This window comes from Oryzias melastigma, linkage group LG1, assembly GCF_002922805.2.
Source record: "Oryzias melastigma strain HK-1 linkage group LG1, ASM292280v2, whole genome shotgun sequence".
Taxonomy (NCBI): Eukaryota; Metazoa; Chordata; class Actinopteri; order Beloniformes; family Adrianichthyidae; genus Oryzias; species Oryzias melastigma.
In genome coordinates, this window is record NC_050512.1 from 20,196,647 (window position 1) to 20,216,402 (window position 19,756).

Sequence of the window (19,756 nt, forward strand, 5' to 3'; positions counted from 1 at the left end):
AGTTTCTCATGTTTTTGTATAGAAATCCTTCAAAATAGTTTTACAAACAGGAAATAAAGAAGAATCTGCGTAGTTCAAATGCGACATTTATTACAATTTGAATACGTGTATTCAGATGAAAAAATAGCAGGTGACAACTGAGAAAAGATTCCTGAGGGCACTGATCCTGCCTCGTCATTGATCCGTGTCAGTCTGCAGGTATTTTGAACAATCGGAGATCTTCTCCAGCTCCTTCCCACTGAGGTTTTGGTAACACATTGGACAGGCCGTCTCTGTTTCCAGAAGCCTGGAAGAGTCGGAACAATGAGACAAACGCGGTCAAAGGAAGGAGGTGAAACGCTTTTCATTTAGCAGATCAGAGGTAATCTGATTACTTCTGGTATGTGAATAACACTTTCTGAGCCCAAAATCACATCGGTGTGTGAATGCTTGAAAGCATTCACACACCGATGATTCTCCTGCTCCTTTCTCTACGTTTTTACAGCAATTTCCACAATCTGTGTCAAAACGTTCAGCTCGTTCAGGACACAATTGCTTGTACTTCCGGTATTCATAAACTTTATAGTTTTTGAAATATTGAGCAAAATATACCCAATAGGAAATGCATGAGAAATTGCTAAAATATTTCAAAAACTTTGTGCACTTTAAAACTTGTGAACTTCCGGATACTTTCAGCCAAACACCACTCAAACTTTAAAATGTTCAGCAACTACTGAGTTTTTTTAGGGTAATTTGCAATTTCACTTAAATTAGCAACATGCTAGCTGTTTTGCATAATTTTGACATTTTTCTAGTTATTTGGGGGAATATGGAGTTTAGCTAATATTTTAGCATTATGCTAGCTGTTTTGGTAAAATTAGACACTTTTCCAGTTTTTTGGCTAATTTAGCATTTTAATATTTTGGCAAGCTATCAGCTTGAACCTTTTTAGCTTTCAGTTACAGCATTTTCAGCTATATCTCTTGTATCTTCAGTGGCCACATTTGGCTTACAGCATTCACACTTGCATTATCTCAGATAATGCTGCATATCTAGTTTTTTGTGTTCCTGATGCTAAACTTTAACTCAGATCAAAGCTGAGATATTTGCAGTTTTCTTGTGCCTTTTTCTGACATTTTTAATGGAAATTGAGCTTAAAATGATCATTTCTGGGTATTTCTTCAAGTTGTAAATCAGAAGCAGATGAAAAAAAAACAGTTTGACAAAGGTTATTGTGACATAGAAAGATGTGCTGAGCTCGCATCAATGAGGAGGGGAATGGGGGCGGGGTTGCTTTACTCCAAATGTCCCGCCCACAACTCAGAGGCAAATTTGTAATGAACTACCACCACTCTGCAGAAACTATGTCCTAGAAAATGACAGGATTTATGATTTTGGCAAAATTGGCATAATTGTAATTAAATGACCACTTTTAAAATGGATCAGAAGTTGATCGGAGTGAGACCTCTAGAACTATAGGAAGTGCTGTGAATGGCCACAGTTACAAACAAACTTAATTCAACCGGAGAAAACGACAAATTATTTTCAAGTGCTACTTACAGAATAAACTGCGAGTACAGAGCAGGAAATTCACAGTGCGGACAGATGGACCAGTCTTCCTTTATCATATGACGACCCTGAAGGCACAAAAAAACCCACATTTTTAATGATCAGAACCGTCTTAAAGCAGCAGAAGTAAACGTTGGGCGGAGCTTGTACTGTGGCGATGCAGTAGGGGATGTTGTTCTTGCAGACGATGCACAGAAGCTCATTTTCTGGCAGCTGGAATCCACAGTAAGGACACGGAGTCGTTTCTTCTTCCAGCTCGGTCGTTTGTGGATGTCTGCAGATGAGACGGGAGAGATCCAGGTATCGACATCACACTTTAACACCATAACCACTCGACTTCTGATTCTCGCCACTCACCGAACCAGAGCTTCAAACTTCCTCCTGTACTTTAGGTCCACACTGTTTCTGTAGTCCGGTCTCATCAACATGGAGGCGAAGCTGAAGGCAGAGTTCTTTAGACCGGCACGCTGGCATTCGATTACCGCTGACGTTAGAAGCGGAACGACGTCTGCACAAACGGATACGAGCGTCGGCTTAACAGAAGATTGTTACAGTGGGTCCTGATTTTTTTTTTTGACTTACGTGCAGGAAACTTGCTTATGTTGTTGCTGACGCGGATGAGCATACGCGCCGCCTTCAGGTGATCTCCTTTCTTTGAATAGATCTGTAGAACAACACCTCATTTCAGAGTAACTACAGCTAGAATGCAGAGAAGCTCCATCAGCTGCTCTGTTTGTCTTAATACAATAAAGGTGGAGCTATCTCCACAAAACGTACTATCTTGTTGCAAAGTCTGTTTGTTAAATCTCCAGAACTTAATGAGGCATAAAAGACAAGTTTATGGTTTGCAAAAAAAGGAAAAGCGGCCACCTGCCAAATCTGCAGAAAGACTTGCATTGAGCTCACATGCACAAGTCTATTAATCGTTACACCCCTTTTTTTATTCTGATGCTTCCACATTTTCAGCTACAAGATAATGTCTTAAAAAAAAAGACTCATCCCGTATAGAAATTGGGCTGCCTGAATCCTTTTGATTCTCGTGTTCACAATTTAATTTACTTTTCTGACACACTTTGATCAAACTTTTTCACATTTCAATCCAAAAAACTAATTTCGTTCTAATACAAACAATTGTTTTAACAAGTGGAATAAAGTGAACAAAAGCGGAAAGTGAAACAAAGAACTAAAAGAAAACGTCTATCTAAAAGATCCTCAAATGTGATGAATCAAACTTCTATTTTGTTTGTCGGCTGAGCTTACCCTGACCAGCAGGTAGGAGTGCAGGATCATCAGATTGGTGGCCATCTCTGCAGGGATTCTGATCTTGTGAGCCTGCAGCTCTGTGTACATGCTGAACAGCACGTCGTGAGCGTTACGGTAGCTGCCTATGACACAAAATGAACCACAAAGGTTGTTACCAATCCAGTCACTGGTGCACATATATAGATTTATATTGTTCTTAACAGGACAGAAGTGACACCTGCGCACTGCTCTTCTCTGGCAATGATGATGGCGGTGTGAGCAGCCTCCTTGTACTGCTGCAGCGCCATGTAGAGGCGGAAAAGGTACTTTGCATCCTGGAAGAAAAGTGAAGCTGTCAACTGGTTACAAAGATTTTAGAGAAGAGTATTAACGCTAAGTTGCATGGGAATTTATGCTTCCAAAAATAAAACTGCAAACTTTCACCTCCAAAAAAAGTATTTTTTTTGGTGTTGATGCCTGTATTTATTTAAAATAAAAAAAGACACTTAAATTTCTGCTTTCTAGTAGATGGTAAATTAAGATAAGTTTGGAGCAGAAGTGGTTTGATGCATATTTGTGGCATTAAAAATGTTTAATTGTTGCAAACATGTTATTTACCTAAAACATAACTTGTCAAACTATAAAACTCTAAAGAATTTCTCCTTGATAACCTAAAAGAGACGTTACCTTGGGCATTCCATCACTTTCTCCCAGCAGGTAATCTATCAGCTGATTGGTCAAAGCATTATCTTTGGCGTGTCCCACCTGATTGACACAAAAACTTAATCAAAACAGCATTTTTTTTAAATATATAAACTCTTACAAAGTCATGCAGCTCTCACCGTCTCTATGGCCATTTCGATTGCTTGGCTGTCCTCAGTATTGGGACACTTCAGAAAATGCTTTATGGCCTGGGACCAGGATGTATGACATAACATATTTAACTGATCGTCTTTTTAAGAATCAAAAATGATTGACGAGTCAATAACCAATAGATCTTACTCTGCTGTACTGCCCACACTTCTGGAAGAACTTTCCAGCCAGCAGGTGTTTCTTTTCTCCCTCAAAGTAGAGAGCAATGCTCTGGTAGTCCTCCTGTGTTGCTTCAGGGCCTGCAGAACACACACACCAAAAACAAATAAATAAAAACTGTTTACCAATGTGCAAACGCACGCATAATTAGTTAAGTTGAATTTCAGGTTGTGATGGTGGCTGACCGATGATGTCAGCGTAGACTTCCATCTGCCCGTGCTGCTGTGCCAGATGGAAAGCCTCTTCGTTGCACTGGGACAGAACCAGGAAGTGGATGGCTGAGGCGTAGTCGTTCAAGCGCAGGAAGAACCTTCAGGACACAAATACATGTTAGGACAGTAGCACCTTTTTTTAAGCTTTAAGCTAAAAATCAACAGTTCAATAAAAGGGCAAGTCTCTCTCTCTCTCTTTTTTTTTTTTGCCTTTTTAAAGACCCACCCCAATGAAAATTGTATTTTTGTTGTTTATAACACATTGTTTAGCATTTTCCTCATGATAGAGGACATATATAAAATAATTTAAGATTAAAGTATTTTTTTTATTCAAATTGTGATGGAACAACAGCAGATTAAAAAACAGAGGCTTAAAACCGCTCTGGTTTTTGATGCATTTCCCTGCTCCACTCCATTCTGATGCATCCTCTTGCTGACAAATAGATCCACTAATGTCCTAATTTTCCTCGTCTAATTAATTTTCCTCGATAGCTCCAATATTGCTCACATTTGTGTTTTGTTACTACAATAATGTTAACATGGGGTTGTGAGGGGCTGTAAGCTAGCAGGAGAAAGTGTAAACAAAGGAATGATGGGATATCATAGCAAAGTTACTTCTGTGCCAACAGTTTCAAATTGTTGATAAACTCCTGTTGCTCTGCAGAAAATATATTCACAAAAAAACTGACTTTTTGATTTTGTCTAAAAAAAAAAAATCATAATAAAAATATAGTTGCCATTCAATATTTAAACTTAGCTCTTTATTTTATGACTGTCAATGGGCAAAATAGTTCCTAAAAGATGCAAATTAATAAAAGGTTTCTCAAAATATTTTTGAGGTGACTTCGATCTTTGTGGACTTCAAAAACTAAATTTTAAGAAAAAAAATCTGTCTTACAAGAAAAATAATCAAGAACGTTTTTTGATAGAAAAATAATTTGAATTTGAGAAAACATGTCATGGTGACTAGATTTTTTTCTTAAAATAATAATTTTTCTTCTTTGGTGGATTAATTTACATATTTAAAGAACATCTGTGGATGGGGTAAAAACTTTTGGCTTTGCAGTGAGCTGAGCGACTGACCTGGCCACCATCTTTGCTCCATCAATGCTCTGCGTCTCCTTGACGATGCGGACGGCATCGTCTGGGTTGTTCAAGTGGTCCAGCAGGATGCGGATCTCATTGTCCCAGTCTTTGGCGCTCCTATAGGCCAGAGCAGCCTCCTTATACCTGATACACAAAGTACTCATTGCACCAGAACTACTGTCAAAACTCCAAAAGTTTGTAAAAAACAAAAATGAAACCTTACTTTCCGTCTGCTTCTTTGGCTTTAGCGTACTGCAGGTGAATCTTGGGAGATGAGACGTTAGGGAGCAGCTCTCCTACTTTCGCCCTGACAGAGGGGGTAAAATAAAAAAAGGTAAAAAATTCAGGACTTCTGGTTTATTTAAGGAGTAAAATAAGTGAGAGTATACATCCAACTTACCAGTTCTTGCAGCGGATGTAAACAAGCGCAGCCTTGTCATAAAACTGACCTTTTTCATAAAGCTGGGCGGCTTCGGAGAATTGCTGCCACAGAGTCGACACAAATGATGGCAAAAAAACAAAAAGATTAGTTTCTACAACTCTTAACAAACCCTTTAAAGCAAAATCTGTTCAGATATGTGACCTTTATAGGAAAAGACAAAAAAAACAAGTAAAAATTATTTAATCTTTTTTGTATATATTCATGTTTTCACCCTTTATGGTCTAAAATAGGTAAAATTTGACAAAAATCTTATTTTTAAATGCAAAAAAATCCAAAAAACAAATGTTAAACCTTTACTAGATTTAGGTTGGATCATCAGCCATTTCACAACCCCTATATTTCAGTAAAAGATCATTCTCCACCACCTACAAAACATCAAGGTAACTAAACCACACTTTAATTTACAAGATTTGTTTGTTGTGGCATAAAAATGACAACATTTCAAGATTTCTTGCACTTCCATTTTTCAAGTCTACCTTCATGTTTTCCAGAATAGCTCCACATTCCTTCTTGAGAAGTCTGCTGGGATGCTGAACGGCCAGAGCCGCTCCTCTCCTCACGTCTCCCATCCTGATGGACATCCTGGCGACGCCTGCCAGGCACGTCTCATCGTGCTCCTGGAATCGCACACAAGACCCACGGTCATTTTGTCATCCTCACCTCCAGCTATTAAAAAATGATCAGATACAAAAGAGGAAACTTACGCTATCACTGTGAGTGTTGCCTTTCTCATAGTGGGCCAGAGCGTTCACGTAATCCCCTCTGAAAACATAACACAGGCTTTATGAAGACTGAGTTTCCCGTCATTTTTTTGAGTTGTGTGTCGTGCACACTTACACAAACTCCAGATGAATTGCATACTCTTTAGATATAAAGGGAATCTGGTCTTCTGCGAGCCTCTTTGCCAACAAAAGTGCACTGTCCCAGTGCAACAAATCTCTTCTCATCTAAACTCGTGCACAAACATGCACCAGCATTAGCATTACTGCTTATTACTGACATACATTTCTAAATATTTTACGACATGATGTGAGGATAAAAAATCCAGACAGCACCTCTAGAGCAGCAATTGGGCAGCTTGAGGACAGAAAAAGGTCTTGAGCCACGTCGTAGTCCTCCAGAAACATGGCCAGGTGTCCTGCTAGTAAGTTCTTGTCCTCTACGCCCTGAACCGACGCAGAGGAGACTTCTTCAAAACGTTAAAAAGATGACACCGGTGTGGCAGATGCAGACGGGTTTACCTGAATGCTCTGCAGTGACAGTACCATGCCCGTGTTGCCACTGATACGGTAAACCCGGATGGCTAGCTCGACCTCCATGTGGACCAAACAAGCGGTGCCCATCGCCGCCCAGTCTGCACTGCTTCCTGTTGAGATGCACAGATCCCACGCCTCCTGAAACCTGGACAGGAACCTCACAATGTCACTATTTTAACAATAAGAGTCTGCTCCAAAACAAAAAAAGGGTTTTAGTCGAAGGATTTTGGACAATCAGTTAAATTTTAGTTAAATAAAAATTAACCGTAATAAGAAAGAAAATAAAACACAAAAATGTTTGCATAGAATAATTATTTTGACCTTTTGAGCTGGAGGGCGTGAGCGAGCTGCTTCCTGAGCTCCTCTGGATCGGCAGCAGAGCCGGCAGGTCGCTTGAGGAACGCGTGCGTGCTCAGAGCCAGTTCGCTGGTCCTGCCGCTCGTCGTCTGACAGGTCAGCTCACCATTGTACAGCAGCAAAGGCTTCTGGGAGAAGAGGAGTGCAGCGCTACCAACCAACACCACCCGCGGGCCTGAATGGAGACAAAATGAACGTGACACAACATCGGCCGAATCTTCTGCTCACAAAAATGTGTGAGAAACAACAGTCCTCCTACCATAAACAGTGGTTTTGTGAAAGGCGTAGGTGTAGACTTTGTCGCTGTCATAAGCCACAAACACGCCACGGTCTGCGTGCCAGGTGTCCCACAACACTCCTGTGATGGTGGGAGAAAAATTTGGGAGCTCGAGGCAGGAGGTCGTTACCTGTGATGGACACAGAGTCATCAAACTTCTGCAGCGAAAGGACACAAATCTTCAAATTTGGTTTTGAAGCTTTTCACATTCCAAACTGTATATATTTTTAAAAGATTTTCATAGACATTGAATTATTCAGTCATCATGATTTATGTTTAATTAACTTCTAAACGCTGTTTGCCAAAGCACTACTTTCTGCTAGAAAATAAGCTGAGGTTTAACCGCACTGACGTTTGCAGGGGAGAACAGGAAGCCGCTGTTTTTGTCGTCGATGAACACCAACTGTGTGCCGTTGGCATCCGGAAACACCTTCCTGACTCCAACGGGATGACAGTAGGTGCTCAGAGTCTCCCAGTCCTCCACCAGGACGCACACCACGTTACCCATCTGAGAAAAAAGATGAAACGACACTGATAACTGTCAACGTACGCATAAAGACAAAAAATATGAAAACAACATTTAGTTTTACATTTAATTTTTCTGTTTTCAATACAACTTCTGCTTGATTTAAATAGGAAATTCCCCCTGTTAAATAACAAAAATAGGTCAATGGGTCACAGGTTATTTCAAGTCCCGAAACACTGATACAGCACAGGAAGCATACGCGTTGAGGCTCATTTATTAGACTGAAATAGAATAAAACTTTCTCATAGTAGGGAAATTATCTTGTTACCATTGCTATGTTGAATAATAATAAAAAAAAATGATAGCAGCAATCTGGAGACAGATTTTGTTGTTGCCAGGCAACAACACCTGATAGTGTAAATTGTGTACTAGTAGATTGTGTTAGAGCCAGAAGTGGAGGAAAATAGTCCATAAAAGAGCAGAAGGTGTTACTTGTTCAACTACATTAGCACAGGTTGCATCGACTTGAACTCAAGCGTTGTCAAGCAGATTTTTAGTCTTGAACGTTTCACTTCAAAGACTCAGCTGAACTTTAACCAACTTAGATTTTGTAATGACACATGGATGACGTCCTTTTCAAAACACGGAAGTGCCAACTGTTGTAAACAATAATCTGGCTGGAATTATAAGATACCAAAGTGTTAGCAGTGAAAAAAGAAAAAAACAAGAAGCCCCTCCCTGCCTGTCCAGTGTGAACAAACACCAGGGGGTGTGTCATGAAGAGCGTTCTTGAATGTGCAATACATGCTCAGCTTGAATATAGCTTTAAGTGTACATGTCTCAATTTCTTCAAAAAAGAAGAGATAATAACAGAATGATGAAACAAAATCACAAAAACACCCAAGCAGGCGGCGTTTTCAATGTTGTGATAATGAGGTCCACTATCTCGTTATCATGAGAAAACTGTCAATAGAATAAAAAAGTAGGGCAGGCTGTTTTGAGCTTCTGTAGTTTTATTCTATTGTACTGTGGTTAATAAACCACATCGTCTCTTACTTATGATGTCACTGCTGTGACAAAAAAAGCTGGTGATGTATTTTTGAGTCGTCTAAGGGGAAATTTGTGTTTAAAAAACAAAAGTTGCATTCAGAACAGACATGTCTAAGGTTAAACTAATTGTATTCTTTTTTTTTTTTTTTTGCAAAGCTGTGCACACAGTAGTAAATTGTACACAGCTTTGCAAAACATAGGTCTTTAAGTGTTGAAACCAGTGCCACTTGAATACCCCTGAATCTGATTTATAAACTGGAGAAATCAGACAATATATAACTCTGTAGATGACCTGAACTGAACCTTACATCAGTGCCGTAGTAGAGAAAGTCCGAGGTGAGGGCATGGCAAAGGATCCGGCCTTTTTTGTCGTCATCTGGAAAGAGCTTCATTTGTTTCCTCTCCTCCTGATGCCTGCTTTCAATCTAAAGTACAACACACATCTGTAGCTTGGACACGCTCAAACCGAGTCCTATGTAGTCTAGAAGCTACATTACCATGTGAAGCTGCACTTTCCCCTCAAACAGAGCTGCTGCGTAATCAGCGTTGAGGTGCATGCTGGCGATTGTGCCTAAATACTCTGTGTCCTTAAGCAGGTTAAGACCTGAACGACACACAAAACAATCATGAGTAATGTAATACGTTTACACAAATGTCAACGTTTCAAACACAAACACACACCGGGTTTTTGGTCGTCTAGAGCGTAGAACCAGGCTCTGTTGTTCATGCCCACAGACACATGATCCGGTCCCACCGCGATGAATGTGGGCTCTACTTCCACCTCTATGGTCACCGGTTTCTCCTGGAAACAGAACAAAAAATCGTAATCACTCCAAAAACCACTGTAAGAAAAAAAAATTCAATGGCTGATACTTTTATAATAGATTAAAAAAAAGACAAATCTCCTAAATCTCTGATCAGAAGATCCCAGGTTCTGGTTTTTACTTTACATTGGTCCAATTTAGTTCTAATTTATACCCAATGGTTTTTTGCTGTAATTTTAATCTGATGAACAAAATCTCATTTAAAGAGCTCCTCCCACAAAAATGGAAAAAATAGCTGCTCTTTTCATCAGAGATGATCATAACAATAAAAAAGGAATATTTTTGCCCCCCTCCAATAAAAGCTACTACAAAATACTAAACCATATAGTATTTAGACAACCCTAAATTACTTTAAACCAGTCATGATCTTTGTTAGAACAGCAAAATATTTAAACCAATCAGGAGAATTCTGAGGTATTGACAGAAAAATGAGCTCCTTTGACGAATCTCTTTGTGTTTAAAACAGATCTGTCTGTTCTTACCCCTTCCACCTGGTTAGAAACAGTGACCTCCAGCAGGGAGGTGAGGTAGGCCAGTCTGGTGCCGTAGCTGTCACCCAGGATGGGTAGCTTGAACAGAAAGACGTGAAGCGCCCCTTTTTGTGTGGAGACAGCAAAAAGCTGACCGTCGTCTGTCCAGCTTATCTGATCCAGACCTATGGGTGGAAGGACAGAGAGGTGGGAGGAAGCTGAGAACCCTCAGAAAGAAATGGAAGGAAATGTTTACCTTTAATGTCCTCATCAAGTTGAACAACACTGCTGATGTACTTCGATTCAGACAACTCGTGAACCTTGATGCTGCAACAAAAGAGCAGAAATGAAAATCTTTCCTTTATAAAAACCTTGTGGGGCGTCGCTGACGGTCTGTTTACCTGTTGTCCCCACAGGATGCAGCTTTGTGGAGAGCTGGTGATACGGCCACACTGTTGAGACTATCTTCTTGGTTGCGAGTCTGATAGATCTCATGGCCAATCTCCCTAATGTGTGTGGAAATAACTACAAAGTAGCCATGGGAGAATCCAAGGAGAATATATCCATCTCCATACCTATAGGGCCAGAAAAAAGTTTAGTAAAAGGATTCTCTGCCTTGCTTTACTCCCCACTGTGCCAAATAAGGTGCAGAAGTGAACAGTACCAGTGGTAGGACACAATGCTTCCGTAGGTCTTCTGGAAGGCCAGTTTTATTGGGTTGTCGGGGTCGTTGACGTTGAAGAGCATCAGGAACTTCTTATCCACAATCACACTCACCTGAGAGGTCAGAGGTCATGTTCAAAATATGAACTTGTATAATGCTGAAACTAGTAAATGTAGTTCTGTGAGGAAAATATCCAGTGAAGGTCTGCAACCTTAAACACTTGGAGAGTCATTCGAATTGATTTCTAACTGATCACTACCCAATAGGACCCACAAAGTTTGACTTTATCCTTTTTTTCCAGGAATATTTTTGTATGTAAATTAAACACACATCCAGGCTGGAGTACCTCCAGAAAAACACAATTTTTACAGAAGAACAAGCTAACTTTACACAGAAAGGCTAAGGGGAAAAAAAAATCAGAATCTGTTTAATGTAGAGCAAAAATTGCTGATTGTGAAACTGCAAATTATGATGAGTTGATTTTTAGTTTATGTTTATTTATTTTTAAGTTTTACGTCTTCCAGTTGTCATTTACAGACATAGATCAGCAACAAATAACAATAACAAATATACATCTGACTTCTTCCTTAGTAAAAATAATACACCGATTTGTATTTATGTTATTTTTACTATAATGATAAATATAAATGCACAATTGTTTTTGGCATAAATAAAATATAAAGCAAAAATAGCTTTTTTTCCCCCAAAATATAAAATAGTTTTTACTTCTGACACAGATTTACATGATTTCCTGTCAAAATAAAAAACACCTTGTGCCAAATTGGATCATCTCAATGTAGCAGATTAGTAGCAGCTTGTATAATAAGCAATATTATTAAAAATAAAATTATTATTGTTTTACCATTTGTGGTGCACCTCAGCTAAAACTAAACCAAAGCTAATTAAGTGACCATAACTACATTTTTCAAACACTTAAAATTTGTTCAAAAATAGAAATTCTACTTTATAATCCAACATGTGTTTTGTAGGATATCTGGTTGTGCTTACTTATGTCAAAAAAAATATTTTTTTTTGTGGTACACTTTGCTCAAAAATCTCTCAGTGTTTTGGTAAAACTTTGGTATGAAGAATTGATAGATTGTTGGAGAATTACAGGTACCATTGAGGAAGTCAGGAACCTCCTGGAGTGATAAATACTGTGTTTCAACTGTTTGTGAAAGATTTGCTTTTTTTGCTTTACTATTCACATACTTTTTACTTTACAAGTACTTTTTAAAAATAAAACCTTTTTATTTTTCTTTAACTTTAATGGCTCCTCAGCCCTAGGTCGCAGACCCCTGTAATAGACAGATACAGCTAAAACAAATTAATGAAAAAAAATATAAAGTAACTCAAAATGGGTAAAAAAATCAATGACAGTGAAAAACCAATACATTATTCTGGAAATCTAAAATACTATCATAAAAAAACTGCACTCATTAAACATGCTGTTACAAACAAGAGTTTAAGTTGCGTGTAAGACTATTTATGGAAGAAAATATAAAAAACAATCCAGGAAGAGTGGAAGAGCAAATAATATAAATAGTATTGAACAGCTTCACTTATATAAGGTAAAACACTGCCTATAGATAAAATAAATCAAGCAAGAAACCTACAGTACTCTCTCCGTGAGATGATCTTTCATCTGTTTTCATTGATGAAAAGTAAATGTCAGCAGGTTCACCACGAAGTGGAGCCTGAAAAGAGGAAAATGTGAAAGATTAATGACATCTTTTGGCTCAGACTTCCTCAGTCAGTAACAATAACGGATGTTGTGATGCTCCATCTACATGACACTAAAGGAAATGCACCAATACCTGTGTGATGGTATCTCCTTCGTGGTTACTGATGCTGAGAGTGTTGTCATCGCTGCCCAGAGCCAATAAATTCTGAGAATTCCAGCATCCACAGGTGATCCTTTTGGTGTGTTTGCCTAAAAAGTTTGGCAACATCAGACATTTATGACTAATATTATAAGACTCAATAAAACAAACATATTATGGTTGGATTTACCTAAGACTGGAATTTTACGTGATGTTTGTCTGTTGTAAATCAACAGGTTTCCTTTAGTGGTCCCTACAGCTAACAAAGGGCCGGTCTTTGACCACAAGATGAAGGACATCTGATCTTTGCTGAGGGAAACACATTGACGCCATTAGGAAAAATAGGAATGGAGGCAAAATATGTGTATATTAATATTAATTGTCATACCTCAGGCCGCTGTCTATCTGTGATGTTTTGTTGACACTTGCGTCCCACAGGTAGATGGAGCTGGATTTTGCTGCAATAACGGCCAGAATGTCGCCGTCGTTATCCCAGTCCATCCCCATACAGCGTCTTATAGAGGTAGAAGACAGAAAAGCGAAAGATCTTTATTTTTTAAACTATGAAAACTATTTAACAAGAAGGAATAAATTCCATTTTGATCAAACAACACTAAGAAGAATGTTCCACTTACCCCGGCAGGTTGAGTTCAGTCCATTTATGTCCATATCGATCAAATATTTTTACTGAGTTGTCCTGTCTGTAGAAATAAAAGTTTGGTTTAGTGATTTATTTCAAGCATTGATTGTGGACAATACAACAATATCACACATATATAGCAAACTCATTATAGAACTAATTAAATGCAATGATAAAAAAAAAATTAAACAATAATGTAAGTAATGTGTACTCATCATAAAAAGAGGTTTTTGCAGTGATACAATACAAACTCAAGTCAGATAAGATTCATTAAACAGTGAATATTAACTAACATCAATGAGAACATGATTTATTGCTTGAAATGGAGGGGAACAAAGCAAACTTCATCCCATCCCTACTGATGTATTTCATTTTATATTTGTATTAGTTGTCATATTCACGATTTGATAGAGTAGAAAGTAGAAAACGTTTAACTTCTGCTTTCAATCTTGGCCTTAAGATATAAAATCTTTCTTCCAAAATAATACTCACCCAGCAACAGCAATATAATTCCCAAGACTTTTTTGCCATTTATACAGCAGGTTGGAGCCGATCCAGGCTTTGTCAGCCAGAATAAAAACGCTCTGTGGACATTAAAAAATATATTTATTTTAATTTATTTCTATTATATCACTTATCTAATCTCTAACTTTTCTCTAAGGTGACAATTTTCAGATTTCCCCTTCTTTTTTGTTAAATATTCAACCTTTTATTGCACTACACAGGTGAAAAAGTATCTAAAACAAAATTTATTCTGTATTTTTGTTCTTCCTACCTTTGAAACAACAGATTATCCCACATTTGGTAGCAAAATGTTTGGTCTCCTCCCCTGTGCATTAACCTCAATTGGTCAAAGTGGCTAATTCTCAAATACCTATAAATTATTTGTGTGACTTTTAAAAAACATTTACATAGCTTGGAATTTTCAAAAAAACTTTATTGCAACGTACTTAGTTGTACAAAAACTCATAATACTCGGCTTTAATGCACACCCTGTCAAACCCTTTGAAAAAAATGTCTTAACACTCAAAATCCCATCAGCAACTTCTTAAAAATGGCATGAATTATCTTTAGAACACAGGGCGTGTCGTCTAAATTCATTTACCTTAGCTATAAAACCACAGCTAAGACCTACCAAGCGTTAGCATAACGCTCAAACTAGCTAAGTTTTTGTTGTTGTTTCAAACGTATTTCCCAATAAACGGTACAAAGTTCACTCCGGTACGATATAACTTACCTTCATTTTTGTTTATTTAATTCTTTTGACATTTAAAACTTCATCCCATCAGATTTTCAGCCTGAAACAAAAAAGAAAAACATTACGTATTTCCCACAATGCCTCACTCTCAGGCGTCCACTACAGCGATGTCATAGCAACAGCGTCTAGCCAATCACACACCTCCATATTCTGCCATTCAAAAGACTGGCAGCATTTTTATGATAAAAAATATCAAAAGTTTCTCCTGCAGCCAAGTAAATATTACAGTTATGCATAACGGTTTAATAATTTTGGATAATTTTTGCTAATTTTACAGACAGACAATTATTTTCTGCAGTTACAAAGCATTTCTGCAAGTAAAAAAAAAAGTTTTTTTCTCTTTTGTATTTTTTTTCTACAGTAACAAAACATTTTAACAAACACATAAATGCTTAATTTCATTTTTTTTTTACGGACGGACTCATCTGACATTTGAAAATTTCCCACAAACCATTGCTCTTATACTGCGATGCAGTTCCGTTATTCCACCAAGAGATGGCACCTATTTCCCATTTTACAGAATTTAACGATAGTATTTCCACCTGTTACATATACAACATGTATTTATTTCTGTCACGGCGTAAAAATTGATCAAATTAAACAAGTTTCTGCAAAAAAATAAATGAATAAAAAATTATGGAAATCCTAACAATCCATTCCTAACAAGTCATAAACTCGGTTTTGGAAACTCCATTTATTTTCCTATAAACTTTCCTAAAAACGTTTAATTTAAGTTTCTCTGGACAACTGTAGTGTCCAGACAAATTCACAGAGAAAAGAAAAAAGCAGGACTACAATGAGTGTGACTTCTTTATATTGCTTGTTTTTACACAACAACTGACATCAAGCAATCTGTAATGCAAAGAGTAACACATACATGTGTACATGTACATACTGAGAAGTGAACTAGAGAGGAAAAAAAACACAAAGCAGAATTGCCATATTGACTTTTTATTTTTAAATCAATTAGATTTTTCTTAATTTGTCTCACTATAGTGAAAGAAAGCTGATATTTTGTCTTTAGAAATGACTTATAGACCTATATGCCTGGTTAATGAACAAGCAAAAAGGTAAACAAATACACATGGTAAAAACATTACATCTTTAGGTGTTATTCGGATTTATGTAGTGAGTCCAGCTTTCCCAGTATTTGGCAAATGTGTTCTTAAAGTAAAGGGTAGTCTCTTCGTGTCTTAAATATCTTTAATTGTTGACGTCTAGTCCTGTGGAGTTAGGAGATCTTGCTTAGCCGCTTCCATGATTTTGGCGTTTCTTGGCTTCGCCTGCATCATTAAAAAGGCATTTTTTTTTTTACTTGGAGTACTGTAAATCTTGAGGTAAGTTTACCCAGATAAATAATGGTAAAATCATTTGGTAAAACAAGTACAGTAAGATTATTGATTGTTTTAATCACCTCTGATCTGATCTTGCTTAAAAAAAGTGGAAAAAAAATCCTGCTTTTGTTTTTCCACCAACACTGAGCTTCATCTGATTTGTTAGAATGGTTGACTGATATGCTTGATGTTGTACAAGTTGTGTTTTTTTAATAATACAGATTAGATTTCTCTTTTTATTGTGTTATCTTTACATAAGTCAAAAAAGATTTTGATGATATTCTATTTTTTCTCATGTTTGTCAAAGTAGTTTCTTAATTCTCTGTCTATCTTCTGCATGTATTTGCATTCATTCATACCTTCAGATACATCTTTTTTCTTTTTTTAAACTTATCTCCTTGTTTGCAGTTCCTCTGAGAAATCCTAACACATGCTGACGTGTTACCCTTCCTCTGTAGGCTCACAAAAGTGTAGTGATGATTTTTGTTGCCACAAAACGTATAGGTCGAGATGAGAACACACACTCTTTTATCGCAGCATCTTCAGTGCAACAGTATTTATTTTAGATCCTCTCAGGGTTTACAGTTCCAAAATTTAGTGTTGATGTTTGTGTCTTGTGGCGTTTTTACTCATCTGTCAGACCGAAACAATAAACTCTTGTGAGCTGGTTTTTGTGGAAGCAAAAGGTTTTCTCATAATCTTAATCAATCTTCTTCTACGGGTTTGTAACCTGGAGCTCTAGAGATGTGTGGCTTTATTCACCCCTTTAATGTGGTTCTCTGGTTTTAAAAAGTAACAGTAAAGTAAAGGTAAAAAAAGTAAAATAGCTTATCATTCTGTGAGGTTCCAGTGTGATTGTGAATGTGTGTTTTTTACATTGATTTATATTTTAGTGTAAAGCACTTTGAGTAATGTTTTTGGGAAAATGCTATTCACATAAAGTTTGATTTGATTGCTAAACGTTGTTACATCCTAACTTCTGAAGATGCGCTCCATAGTGGAGATATACAAACATTGCACCACATTTGGCAACAATTCACAAAAACATATTTAATTTAAGTTGTGTAGTAAAAAATCTTAACACTGTGAGTATTTAAAGCAACTTAAGAGGAATAATTTAAGAGGCATGAAATGTTCAGAGGAAGGGACAACAAAAGTGAAGAAGCAGTAAAAGAGCAAAAAAAAGAGAATAAAATACTTTGAGGAAAAAGAAAAATAGAAATGAGGTTGGAAACCCTTCTGAATACTCATGAGAACAGAGAATTAAAACAGAGAGCTGCTCAGGGACAAGAAATCATTTAATAAAAAGAGTACAGAGGTATGAGAGACAGATAAAAGCCATTTGGAGAAAAGACAGAAATAGTCACAGAGGAGCTAAATTTAGAAAGGAAAGGTGCAGAAGCTGCAGGAGGCGTATTCACAAAAGAAAAGAGATTAACCAGTTTTTACAGTAGAATGGAGAAAAAAAAGAAAAATAAAAGAAATGGAGAAAAAGGAAAAACCAAAGGAGTCGGATAATTAGATTAAAAGCGGAAGAAGGAGAAAGCAGTCAGCAAAAAATACCATTGAAAACTTAAAACTATTTCTGATTTGTAAAAGATGAATTTCTCTAAGCTCATTTAATATTTTTGCCAAACGGTCATATCTATTGGTAGAAACAAAGACATGAGCTGCTCTGGTTAGTTTTCTTCTTACGTTCTAAATTGACTAAACGTCTGAGATGCACAAGCAGTAAAAAAAATAAATAAATAAACGTGTCTGCCCTGCAGTTATTCATTGATTTTCCATATTTGTGATCAAATTATTCAAATGGTTGCTGCTAAACTTCTAGGTAATATTTCTCTATTAAAGAAAACTAAAAAAAAAAAAACTCAATTTATTATTTTGTAAATGTAGTATTTAAATATTTATAATTTAATTCCATCTTCAAAAATTCTATTTTTCCATGTTTAGGAATTTTTATTTATTTTACTTTGACAGCAGCACATGTTACTTTCAAAATAAAACACACTTTGTGTCAAATAAGATCCTCCCGCTGCAGCAGATTTGCTTGAATTACAAATGCAAGAAAATCAAACATTGCATTTGCTGTTATGACTTTGTTGCACTGTTATTTTTTTCTCATGTTATTAACAAATATAAAAAATTGGAGTATAATCCAATATTTTAGAAAAAATCTTTACATGTAAATTTAATCATATACTTTAAGATTTTTGTCTCTGAACAGCAACTAGACTGTTGAGCAACAGAAGATAATGTTATTCTATTATTCTAAACTTACTCTGATTATTAAAATAAAATCATTAATCATTTTTCTATTACTGTACTGTTTAAAATCTATCAAATCTAATGACAAAACTCAATTAAATTGAGAAAAACTACAAAAACACAATTTATTTGAAGCAATAGTATTTTTTCTATAATAATAATAAAAAAAATCCTACAAATATTATTTAAATTTGGTTTAAAACTGATCTTCAAGTGAAAAGGTGGAGTTTGAAAATAGATCCATGTCTTTTCTTCACTTCATCACAATCATGCCAGTTACTGTCTGTAGATCATTCATGTATTTAAGATATTGTGTTCTGAATGGTTAACTTTTACTGTACCAGATGTTAGTTTTAAAATTTTAATCTTTAAGAATAATTGTGCAAATCTATTTCTAAAGTTTTGCTGTCCTTGACAATCTGTTTCCAAACTGACAGTAATTAAAGACGGCTTGAAGTCTTCATGGTTTAGTCTGACCGTATCATCTTATCATCCCAAACAAGGTCAGCCGTTTCTACTCCGGTAATTTCATTATTGCTGACAGAAATAGAAAACTCTGCTGTGACCCTGTAAGTACTTTCTCAAGTTTGATGGAAAATGAGAGATTATATTTCCTCCGGAGAGACGAAATGAAATAGCAGCAGCTCGTATATGAAACAAATGCTGCTGCGTGCTCCGGATCCCTGAAACAAAACACAGCATGCTGACTCAGACCTCATTAGGATGCACAGAAAAGAGCTGCGGAAGGATTTTGCCAGCAAAATGATGAAAATAGAAATGCAGAATAATGCTTGGTGAAATATGAATGCTTGCAAGACATTAAGCTAAGTGTGAAAAAAAAATTCTTTTTCTGGTTCTTCAACAAATTATAAGATGTTTTCATATGCAAAAGACTGCTAATGTTATGTGATTTGTTCTCTGCAGCTGCAGGAATTAAAGCTATTTTTATTCCCCTTTTATTGTTTTAACAGGAATTTTTCACTTTGATATGTTGGTTAAATGTTAAGAGACAATTGTGATATCCCATGGAATAAATAAACTTTGGAACTTCCCTTGTCTTTTTTTAAGATATTACGCACTGGTTTGACTTTGCATTTGCTTCTTTTTTGGATTCATATGTCTTAATTTGGTCTCTTATGTTACATATTTTGCTATAAAGCATGAAAACTGTTTTATGTCAATTTTTGCAATAAAAAATGACAGAATTTACCACTTGAAATTGAGTTTTTTTTTTAGTCAGTTTCGGGTTTATTTTGAAATTATTGTGTAATATAGTCTCAAAAAAGAAGCTGGGGTTGTGCTATAAAGACGGATATCAAACGTTGCCACAAAAAAGTTTCATGGGAAATTAAAAGAGCAAAAGTAGTAAAAAGAAATGCTCCAAAAAATAAATAAATAAAAACTGTTGTCGTGAGTTTGATTGTACACATTTTCAGACGTGAGCCAGTTACATTCCACTGCAGGGGAGTCCAAACTTTTTGCAAACAGTGCCAGATTAGGCAAGGTA

The 19,756-nt window shown here is 36.5% G+C and overlaps 1 protein-coding gene across 1 annotated transcript; it reads right to left on the reverse strand.

Annotated features, from left to right (window-relative positions):
- Positions 1 to 70: 70 nt before the first annotated feature.
- On the reverse strand, positions 71 to 14,778 carry wdr19 (WD repeat domain 19). The gene is made up of 36 exons (XM_024289685.2): positions 14,627 to 14,778; positions 13,882 to 13,973; positions 13,385 to 13,450; positions 13,138 to 13,263; positions 12,940 to 13,058; positions 12,744 to 12,859; positions 12,543 to 12,623; positions 10,927 to 11,039; positions 10,664 to 10,837; positions 10,519 to 10,589; positions 10,275 to 10,447; positions 9,650 to 9,770; positions 9,466 to 9,572; positions 9,277 to 9,393; positions 7,805 to 7,960; positions 7,435 to 7,582; positions 7,140 to 7,350; positions 6,804 to 6,963; positions 6,618 to 6,728; positions 6,400 to 6,509; positions 6,267 to 6,324; positions 6,039 to 6,179; positions 5,521 to 5,603; positions 5,344 to 5,427; positions 5,118 to 5,264; positions 4,008 to 4,132; positions 3,793 to 3,902; positions 3,633 to 3,701; positions 3,478 to 3,555; positions 3,029 to 3,125; positions 2,809 to 2,933; positions 2,131 to 2,212; positions 1,906 to 2,056; positions 1,699 to 1,822; positions 1,540 to 1,616; positions 71 to 286 (listed from the first exon to the last, which is right to left on the reverse strand). Exons 1-36 carry the CDS (start codon positions 14,630 to 14,632, stop codon positions 175 to 177), a joined length of 4,041 nt encoding a protein of 1,346 aa, XP_024145453.1. The 5' UTR covers positions 14,633 to 14,778; the 3' UTR covers positions 71 to 174.
- Between the last annotated feature and the right edge of the window lie 4,978 nt (positions 14,779 to 19,756).